This window comes from Rhagoletis pomonella, unplaced genomic scaffold (genome assembly GCF_013731165.1).
Source record: "Rhagoletis pomonella isolate Grant_MI unplaced genomic scaffold, Rhpom_1.0 Rhpom_scaffold_01974, whole genome shotgun sequence".
NCBI classification, from domain to species: domain Eukaryota; kingdom Metazoa; phylum Arthropoda; class Insecta; order Diptera; family Tephritidae; genus Rhagoletis; species Rhagoletis pomonella.
The window spans coordinates 14,274-25,100 of NW_023460528.1; the positions used below are offsets into that span (position 1 = coordinate 14,274).

The 10,827-nt window shown below is 35.9% G+C and overlaps 1 protein-coding gene across 1 annotated transcript; it reads right to left on the reverse strand.

The window, feature by feature from the left end:
• Positions 1 to 9,536: 9,536 nt before the first annotated feature.
• Positions 9,537 to 10,487, reverse strand: LOC118752934 (phytanoyl-CoA dioxygenase domain-containing protein 1-like). Its single transcript, XM_036487783.1, has 2 exons — positions 9,818 to 10,487; positions 9,537 to 9,761 (listed from the first exon to the last, which is right to left on the reverse strand). The coding sequence occupies exons 1-2, from the start codon at positions 10,230 to 10,232 to the stop codon at positions 9,577 to 9,579; spliced, it is 600 nt and encodes a 199-aa protein (XP_036343676.1). The 5' UTR covers positions 10,233 to 10,487; the 3' UTR covers positions 9,537 to 9,576.
• Positions 10,488 to 10,827: the final 340 nt, after the last annotated feature.

The window sequence follows — 10,827 nt, forward strand, 5'->3', positions numbered from 1 at the left end:
AGAATTTTCTTATTTTTGCACGACATAGTCGGACCTTAGTTCTGTTCTCCATGCAAAAAACTTGTACAAGCTGGTACCAATTGTTACCAAATCGCGTTCGTTAGGGCAAAAAACTTTTAAAACTTGCAAGGAGAGAGCACAATTTTGACATTTCATTTGGAGGGGAAGTTGCGAATTTATGCTGGGAAAATTTTTAATTTGAATCACTAAGTTCGTTAAATTTAAAAAAGAACAATCTATTTGTTTATTCAATTAATTTATTTAATTCCAAACATTTCAAAGGTACTCGGCTGAAAAAGCTGTATTCGTAATCGGAACGTAGTTGACACCACTGTCGATATAGGAAATCCGGCAGTGACTTCCACAAAGAAATTGAAGCGTATGTCGAAGAAAATCAGAATCAGAAGAAATATACGTATAGGTCCTGTAATGCAACCGTGGACGCCAGCTGGCAGTGAAGCTTGCAAATGTTTGCTAATTTTTGTTGGCGCATAACTTAGTAAGTTTCTCTCTTTGGGAGAGTAAGATACCTTATTGTCAAAATTTTGTTACTGGCTAATTCTCACTGGCATTTGCATATCGAACAGAACTATTGCTATCTATTTGTATACACCAAGGCACATTGAACAGGTAGTATCAGCATAGCAGCTGATTTGATTTTTTTCCCATTATTTGGTCTCGAAAATGTCAAATATTTTTAATTCTCACAAAAATTCTAAATTGCTAAAGTCTATTTGCAAGTGAAACCTTTTTCCAAGGCGAATTTATACAAGGTGGTGTTATCGGATCCGCTGATTTCACTGCGAATTTGTACCTTTTGTCAACATGGTGTGTTTGTTGTAATTTTGCTTTGTACTGATTGTCAATGTGCGTATAATTTGTTGTTGTAATTTTTGTTTTTGTTCTGTCAACACCACCTTGTATAAATTCGCCTTGCCTTTTTCCATACAAAACATGCGATTGAATAGCAGCTTTTGGAACGCTCGCCCAACTCGGCAACACAACCGCTGATTACTGAGTCTTGCAAAGGATAGATCAAAGCTTCGAGAAGCAAACAAATTTACTAACCCCCTTATTCTAGAACCCGAATTTTCGTAATTCGTAATTCGTAGCTACGCTACGAAAAATCCATATGCTGCAATCCTTGCGGAAACGTGCAGCATTGCCAGCTATCAGTGGTTTTTATTGCATTGGATTAAGAACCAGTTCTTTAGGCATAGGAGGAGTTCTGGCTTGTGGTTCAATAATTCAACCAGAAGCTGACATAGATGCGCCCATGGTTACTATGCCCGACAGCTCCGCCATCCATTGCCATAGCGCCCTCTTACTCTGCTGCTATAACTGCAAATGCATCAGAATCCATCATTTTCTTCAAAATATGTAAAATTAACCAATTTTACAACAGACAAGCACATGAGTGTTTTTTTAATTCCTTTCCACTTTGTTTCCCTTCATTCAGCTATCTTCGAAAAACAACTGATAGCTGGCAATGCTGCACATGTTTCCCCAAGGGTTGCAGCATGTGGATTTTTCGTTTTTCGTAGCGTAGCCGAAAAATGCGTTTTTGGACATTTTTGAGCCACCAATAAAATAAATTGATGCAATATATCCAGGGTTGGCAATGTTTAAAACATTTGTGCAAAACAAGTCTTGTTAAAAACAATGGAAAAATCACCTATATTTAAAATATGTTTTAGAACATTTTGATTTAAACTCGTTTAAAACATACTTATAAACAAGTAATTTTTAGCAAAAAAAAGCCGACTTAAAAAAATATATATGTATATCTAATTATTTCATGATGCAATGATCGGATCTAAACCAAATTAGTATGGGACCACTAGTATGAGACACTACCTTTCCGTTGCAAAAAGAATTATCGAAATCGGTTGACGTGGTGCAAAGTTATGCGGTAACATACATAAAAAAAAATTAAAAAAAGAAAATAAATATTCCGACAAACTGATAACCTCCTCCTTTTTTGGAAGTCGGTTAAAAAAAAACATCAATCATATACCTAATAGTTTTTGTACTTTTCAAAAGTTTTATTTGCAACTAATAAAAAGCTGAACGATGAATAGATTGGAGTTAAATTGTAGACACTTGCAATGGCAACTCTGAACTCGGGGATTTCCCAAACTACAAAAATCCCCAATAAGTGCTCATTTACACACGGCGATTTTTGTTGCCGCAACTCGACGTTTGTAGGAGAGAGCGTGACGAGGAAAGGAGAGGGGCACCGAGTTGCTCGTGCTCGGGCAACACGCTTTGTGCTCTCGTTCGTCTGTGTAAATTGAGTTAGCGATTCACAGCTGACAATAACAATTGCATACACAAAAATCGTCGTGTGTAAATGAAATGAGCAACACCAAATGGGAATGTGAAAAATCGCGTCGACAAAAGTTTCCGTGTATAAACGCAGTCTAACAAAACAAAAACAGAAAGTAAGGTATATTTCTCTATGGTACTGTGAGGACTGGCACCAAGGCACATAAATACAGGTAGAAGCCAAAATGACGTTGCTCTCATGAGAACCAAACCTTTAAACTTCAACTTGATTTTATTTTATTTCCTATATTTCGTTACGCTTAAAATGTCATGTCGTTTGTTTTTTTTGAATGTTCGTTAAAAACAAATTTTAATTAAATTTGCATTTTTGTAGTGTTGTGCGGTTTATACTTAGTGTATGTGTTAAAAATGCAGCACCTGAAGCGTTGTTTTTTATGTGGTGTTAAATATAATGCAGACATCACTAATTTTTTTAACGTGCCTCAATGCCCTCGGCGTAAGGAGCGTTGGGAAAGCAGCTGTGGGGTAGAGCTGCAGCGAAATGCCTTGCTGTGCGTTAAGCATTTTAAAGCAGCAGATTTCATAAATGCACCAGGAGGTACAGGAAAGGCACGTTTGATGCCAAGTGCTCTTCCTATGACCCTTATGCCGGAAAGTCCTTCCAACAACACTGCAACTCATAAATCAAGTTGTGAAAGCTTAATAAATGATCGCGCTTCACAAACTGAGTAAGCATTGTTAAAACGCGAATATTTATAGAAATATTTTTAATTTAAGGCGTTTAGTGGAGACTTAGAACAATCCAGCTAGAAACTCGAAATTCTGTTGCTGAAGTCAAGAATTGAAAATCTGGAGGGTGAAAACTCAGCACTCAAGACAGAGTTGGAGAAAGCCAAACTTATTGAAAATGCATTACAGGGAATGTCGCAATTATTATCATATATCGCTTTATACATACATTTGTATATTATACAAAATTAAAACAGGTACTATAAATATAAACTTTCAATGTATACAAAAATAGAAAAGAACATATAAATTAACAAATTTTAACTAAAGAAAATAAATAAATACAAAACTTCAAATTTACTTAAAAACGTCAACCAGCGAAATGTAATTTTTTTATTTTTCCTTACACACGCTCATTTTTATTTTTACTCTCCCGAAAACTTTGACTTTTGTAGGTTTGATGTCAATTTGGCTTCTACCTGTTTTTATTGTACCATGGACTGGCACAATCTCAATATTACACAGCTATACTTTTTTATTTTTATAACGCCCATTTTAATGGTAAACATTGGCCCTTATTATGAGCTGCATTCGATTTTCGATCTTCGCTGGCTATCGAAGATCGAAAGTGAAATTCGTATTATGAGCTATGCAAGCGTGTCGAAATTTTCGTTGAGTATCAAATTTTCTGTCGAACAGAATTTTACTTTCGATGGTGTAGCGAAGTGTTAGAAAATTGTTAAAAATGTATGATTTTGTATATGTTTTCTTACATTTTGGCGGCTAGACACTAATTTTAAAAAATTTTTATTAATTTCATGCAGTTCTAACATCGTGAATACTAAACACAAGCTCGAAAGGCTGGTTTTACTTATGAAAGAAAATCCCAATACTCTGTTGGCGCGATCTCTGAGAACAAAATCGTAGCGCTGTTGATAGTTTTAAAATATTTTAAATAGATTTGGCTCACAAACGCTTCTTTAGATGGTCGGAACTTTTTAATGAATCTGTAGACAAATTTCTTAAATATATTTTATATCAAAATATATTCGAAAGACTAATAAACTTAAACTCTCTTAAACATTTGCTACTCCTGGCCAGTTTACTTAGCTCTCATCCTCTGACGAATCGTTGAACCAGAACTCGTTGTACTCATTTTACCACGTTTTTATAAACTTGCTTTCTTTTTTACTTCATTTTAATTAGAACAAATTTACATAAATATGTATAAGCACAATATTTAGTTTGCTCGATTTGTAAACAAAGCTTCTCAGCGGTGAAAAATATACTATTGTGAACAACCTAAACGAGCGAAATTCACAATAGCGCAATTCTTCATCGAATGAGCGCCATAATACCAAATGAAAATTCGTTCGCTCAGCACTTTCGACCACAGTCGAAAATCGAATGCAACTCATAATAGGGGCCATTATTATTAATTTCGAATAGATATTTTATGAGTTCTTCGATGGATTTGATTTCTACCTACCCTTAAATCCGAAAGTATTGAATTATTAAAGGTGTTAAAAACAATGTTTAAATATGTTTAAAACATGTAAATTAAAACATTTACGTAAAACTTGTTTGAAACATGTTTTTTTCTTTTTTGAATAAAACGCGATGTTTTTGTCTTAAAAAAATATGTTTTTTTCCAATCCTGAATATATCTGTCTATGAAGTTGGATATAAAAGCTTAAAATACTCAAATACAAAAAATTATGGTTAAACGGTTAACGGCCTTTATCCACATACTGCGGAAATTCTGGTACCAATCTTCGAAATACTATCAAGGTTTCACGGATTACTCACCAAATACCGATTTACACTGACTCTAGCAGAGGAAATGAAGATGGGGTAGACATTCCCACGACATCCGGTTCTACGTACCGGAATTGCTCGGGTTTTACCCGACCAAGGGCTGTTGTTTCGGCGATCTAACCCCGTTTAGGTCGGCGAAGTATCTCATTCTCCTTGGGCTGCATTTGCTGTGGAGTTACTGTTAAGCATATGAAATTATAGCAAGTTTGATTTTCATACATCTTCCCTTGTGAAGTTTTACAATGCAGGGATACCAATGAGTTTTTTCTCGGTTTGGTTCTGTTCTAATATAGAAACCCACCAAAAAAGAGGAAAGCGGAAACTCAGCCATTGAAATTTTCACATCCATGTCAAAAGTAGGAATTAAAAAAATCGAAAACCGTAAACAAACAAATTCAAAACATAAAACAATTGGATGTTCTAAAATTTTTTTAAACAGAAGCCACTCATGGTTCAATTATTAAGGGTTTTGTAAGTAGCTAAAATTTGATACTCCCACCCACCGGGATGGTTTTTGGAAGCAGGAGAAAAAGGGAAAGAATTCGATCACACTTCCTAAATGGTAGCAAAATTCTACAAAAAGGCGTGGATAATGGTGCATCGTGGTGTTTTAATACAAAAACCAATTTGATTTAATTATTTAATTTAAACCAGCTTATTGTTATTATATATAAAATTTGCTATGAATATACCAAAGTTGCGTACGTCAGACGGCGCATAACTCAAGAATGGATGGTCCCCTTAGAGCTAATTTTTTTATTGTTTGTCTGCCTTGTAAATTCTTTGCGGTACTATTTACATTAGATAGATATGAAGAAGCTATTTATTTGTGGAAAAATTATGGAGTTTTGATCAAAAAACGCCAAATAAAAACATTTGGAGCTTACGATTCTTTCGCGATTATAGCTCGATTGCTTCGAATATGCTAATTCGAATTCTTTGATATTGTCCTTTTAGTGTTCTGGGGAGATTATGCCGCCCTCAGAATATTAAACATTGGCTTATACAGTCGCGATTGGCGCTTCGAGCCGGACGACAAGAATAATACAATGGACACGCAGCTACTGAATGACAGACGGGGAACGGGATCTACATCGTCAAATGAGAAGTGCTGTAAGTGTGCAATTACATCGCGCCATTGACTAAACCGAGCTGTCGTGTTTTACGATTGGCCCCATGGATGCGGTTTGCTAATATTATATTGCGTCAAAGTCTCATTCGGAGACACCAGCAGCCGGATTCCAGCATTCGCTATCGCTAATTTTGATCGCTAAAGGTCCCCAAAAGAGTGGGAGAGAGATTCTTTAACTTTTATTTGGCTTTGCTTTTTGTTTTCGCTCAATTTAATTCTTATAATTTTTCAAAACAAAAGAAAAAACGTTTGAAATGAAGAGAGCCATCATGGCGGAGTTATATAAATTTTGAATTTATTTGCAAGCAAATGTTTTTTCCGGCTATTTCCAATTAAATAAGTTCTCTGCTAGATGGTTTATTTAAAAAATACGTGTACACATATGGTATATGGGGTATGGAATATCCCTCTTCCCTAGCAAAACGTTTTAGTGTGGGCGACAATGATGTTTTTCAAATAAGGCAGATCCAGACAATGCTGGCAGACCATTAAATGCTGGTAAACAGCAGAAAAAAATCATGACCGACGAATTTTTATCATGAATATTTGCATCATGCGGATATACATACATGTACTATGTATACATACATATATGTATGTGTGTGTCGTCACCGCTCTGCTCTGGGATACCCCTGCAAAAATCGTTGGACCATGTTGGCTATTTGTGGTATATTGGAGTACTTACAAAAGTGCTCCTCTGTCATGCTGTAGCGGACCAAGTCGTGTCTCTGCACCAGTTTATTGTTACCCGATCACTGCTCGTGTTTAAACGAAATGTGATTGAAGCTGAGCATTTGAAAGCACTCCTACAAGAATTGTGTGATGGAAACTAACACATTCTCATTTACCTTACTAACGCATTTAAAAACTTTGCGTTGGTTAAAAAGAGACAACTAAATAATGCCATAAGTCGGAGGAAGACGGAACACAAATGATGTTTACATCAGATTTTTCACACTGCCCTTTAGAATTTGATAGAAACTTGTAGGTAGCCAGTGACAGAAATCTCTATCAGTCTTGCCACTCAAATGATTTGTCAAATGATAGTCACTGTTCTTGCAGGGACACTTACATGTCTAGCTGACAGTGTTGCCACTGCCTTAGCCTTTAAAGTATCCATAAAAAATCGAAAACTGTATCCAAATGTATCCACCGAAAAGAGCGGACATTTTTACACAGTACATCTATGGAAGAGAAACTCGGGGGCCCCTTAACAAACTCATTAACATGTAGGGCCTATTCAAGGCACGTAATAAAAGCGGCATTACTGCCGTACTGATGAAAATTTGCAACACTGTTGCAACTGCCCAACTGATAATACGTTGCTAGAAATCCACCAAGAACGTGATACTTTAATAATTCGCGCAACACTGCGGTTGTGATTGCAGCTCGAACCAACCCGTAGTCACTTCTTTTCTATCCTTAGACACGGATTTGGGAAACAAAGGCCCGTAGTTATAGTCAAAATTAAGTCGACTCTAAAGAGAGTTGCAGCTTTTTGACATAATTTCACCTGAAAAAAAACTGCAACTAACTTTAGTGTCGACTTAATTTTGATTATAACTGCATGCCTTTGTTTCACAGATCTGTTTCTAAGAATGGAAAAATACTGACTACAACTACGGCCCAAAGTTTCCGCATGTTCGATGTTTATTACTACGATTCGATTCCCACAAATAATACGGTGACAGGTAATAAGGTGAATGGAAATAAGGTCAATTGACTTTATATGTCGAGTCATAGAAAAAAATGTTGTTCTTACAATAAACATCGCCCCGTAAGTGTTGTTTTTTAATAGATGTAAAAGGTTATTGCCAAATCCTCAGCGTTGTGATATTAATCCACACACAATCATGAACTACCACCAATTGATTTTATTAAAAAAATTTAAATTAAGAATATGTAAAAACACGATGCAGAAAACTTAACGCCAGCGCACAGCTGGAATGATCCATAACTTGCAAAACATGTTTTGTTTCCACAAAAATAAAGCGAACACTATTCAATTGAAGAAACAGTCCATGTCCAAAAACTCCGGAGGAACACCGAAAGAATTCTGTGTTTTAAATTAGCATATTTTGAACGAATTCAGAGGCTGCGTTTCTTTATACATTCCGGATAATCCCATTTCACAGCCGGAATAAACAGAATGCTTTTGAAATATACGTTAACATATCATCAGGAACGTTCTAAAGAATAAGTAAACAAAAAAGTTTATTCCAAACGTTCAGAATGAATAAATAAATTCAGCCAGAATGTCTAAGGTGGAAAATAATCCAACCTTTCTATAAGGAAACAATTATAGAAAAAGAATTTTCTTACACTGTATTCATGTCACCGCCAGAAATTTGTGACGACATCATTTAAAAGCAGCTAAGGAGAATGACGACACTATTTATTAGGTGATTCCACGAGCCAATGTGCCAAAATGCGGGTATAAACAATTATTGATTATTTAATATCGGAACCGAGATCATATAAGTTAATTGATTGGTTTTCACACACTTTTGAAACACAAATTATATGCTTTTTTACTGCAGACAAGTTGTTGCCCCAAAACACAGCAGAAATCAGGGCTGCCTACTATCCTTAGTTATGAGGTGCCATATTGAGGATAAAAAAGTGCAAAATAGAAAAATAAAAGTGCCAAAAAAGGTGTCATTCTTTTTAATCATTCACATTTAGCAATAAAATAAAGCTACATTTTCCAAACAAAACTGCAATGATAAAATAAGATAAACCAGTTGAATAGCCTTTATAAATTAGAAAATTTTAGTTGAAAAAAAGAAGTGCACGCAAAGGATTTCACAAAAATGTATTGAAATGTTATTTTTTTTACAAAAGTGCCGTTTTGGCACTTTGTGCCAAATTGAAAAATTAAGTGCCATTTGAAGTAAAGTAGGGACAAATGGCACGGTTTGAGCCAAGTTGGCATCCCTGCTTCCAATAACTTACAAGTATAAAAATGTGAAATATCGAGGGCTTGAATTCATTAATACCCTCTATCTGCAATTTACACAAAAACTAATTTGTGATTTTAGAAACCATCTGGAACTTATTACCTGTCGTTATATAAGGTAAAATTAATATCACTGATGACAGTTAAAGCTTAGGTGGATTTTTATATCAGAATCTCAAGTGAAAAGTGTGCAGATAGAGGGTATTATTGAATAGTAAGCCCTCGATGTTTAAAATATATACAAATTTTATTTCAACGTATACAAAAAATAAATCTACCTGCGTTACAGCACGGCGGGAGACTCGGAAGGGGTGGCCGGGGGGCCGCGGCGTAGCGTGACGTGGTGTGCTCGCCGTTCGCGCGGGGTACGCGGGGCTAAGCAAATTTAATGTTTGAAAGAGAAATAATGTCAATGGATTTTATTTCGTTTTTAAAAAGGTAATAATTTCTGGTGCGAAATAAAGTCAATTGACCTTATTTCCGTTGATCTTATTAGCTGTCACCATATATGTACATACATACCTATGTAAATAGTTGTGAGGGAAACCTGAGTGGTAGTTGTGAGGGTTTTTAGTCTTGATTTATTTGTTAGTGGACATTTAGATATGTACATATGTATGTATAAATGTATTTATTCAAAAGGAATAACTTATTTGTTACGTTCAAAAAGTACAGGAAAAGGTTTCTCTTTGGATGCCTGGAGCCAATTGTCTTCCGAATATTTTACGTTATTCTCGGTCTCAATGACATGGAAAGTGTAAGCATGGCGGCTTTTCTGCGACCGATTTGGTTCACTCTTATGCACTACATTGCCATGAATAATGATGCAGGTACCTAAGAAAAGACAAATTTTAAGACAAATCTATATAAACATAACATTAGTGTTTTACCTTTGCCCACGATCAAGGGTGTGTAATTTGATTGAGGGTAAATCGGTGCAGGACGATCGTAAACTAGTAGTTGTTGAGCGTCCTTATCCGGATTGCGCATATATCGACGATGAACTCCGCTCTTATGTGAACCTTTGATTGCGTGCAAACAACCATTTTCTAGTGTACAATTTTCAAGCGCAAACCAAAAACCAATAACAGAGTTCGGCTCTGTGTGCAAAAACCAGGAGTCCTGATGTGGAATAACTTCGCCCCCTATGCCTGGATTCTTATAGATGTACATGCTCTGGCACACCGCTGGTTTATTGAAGTTCAACTGCCAGCAAACTTCCTTAACACGACTACTGAAGGTTAATTTGTTGAAGACCGGGTGGTCAACGTGCAAGGAATGTCCCACTTTGTTCAGGGCGATCATAGGATCGACAACTAATTCGCCATTCTCATTTACGGCACCTTCTTCGAAGAAAAACCGAATTTTGTCGCCAGAATCAAGAAAGTATGTATCTTTGCTATGTGCATCCTTTTGGTTAACTGTGCTAAAAATTTTGCGGTTTGCTCGTGGTGCATCTATGCAGAGGTCACGTCCAGCCGAGTAGAGTTCATCGACCTCTGCTGGCGTGAGAAAATCTTCAATGATAATGTAGCCATTTTGGTTCAGCTAAAAACAATGGTAACTTGTTAATTAGATTCTTATTGTTGAAAAAAAATGTGTTAAAGCCTAAGTTAGGTGTTAGCTAGAGTTTTTACAATTTTTTATTCTGACCAGTTTTGGCTATACAGTAGAAGTATTAACTTTTCTAAGCGGTTTCAAAATTTAAAAAAATGTAATAATAACATAGAGTTTTTAGGAAATAACATGCTAAATTTATTTCAATGACTTATAGCGTTTTCTTTTCTCGAAAAAAGGCTGCACTTATTCTGCCTTGTGTTAGCGCTGTCACATTTTCATGTTCTTTTCTCTGCCCTTTCACAAGGCGTCGTGTTCTTTTCTCAGCAGGTTGCGCTCTGAT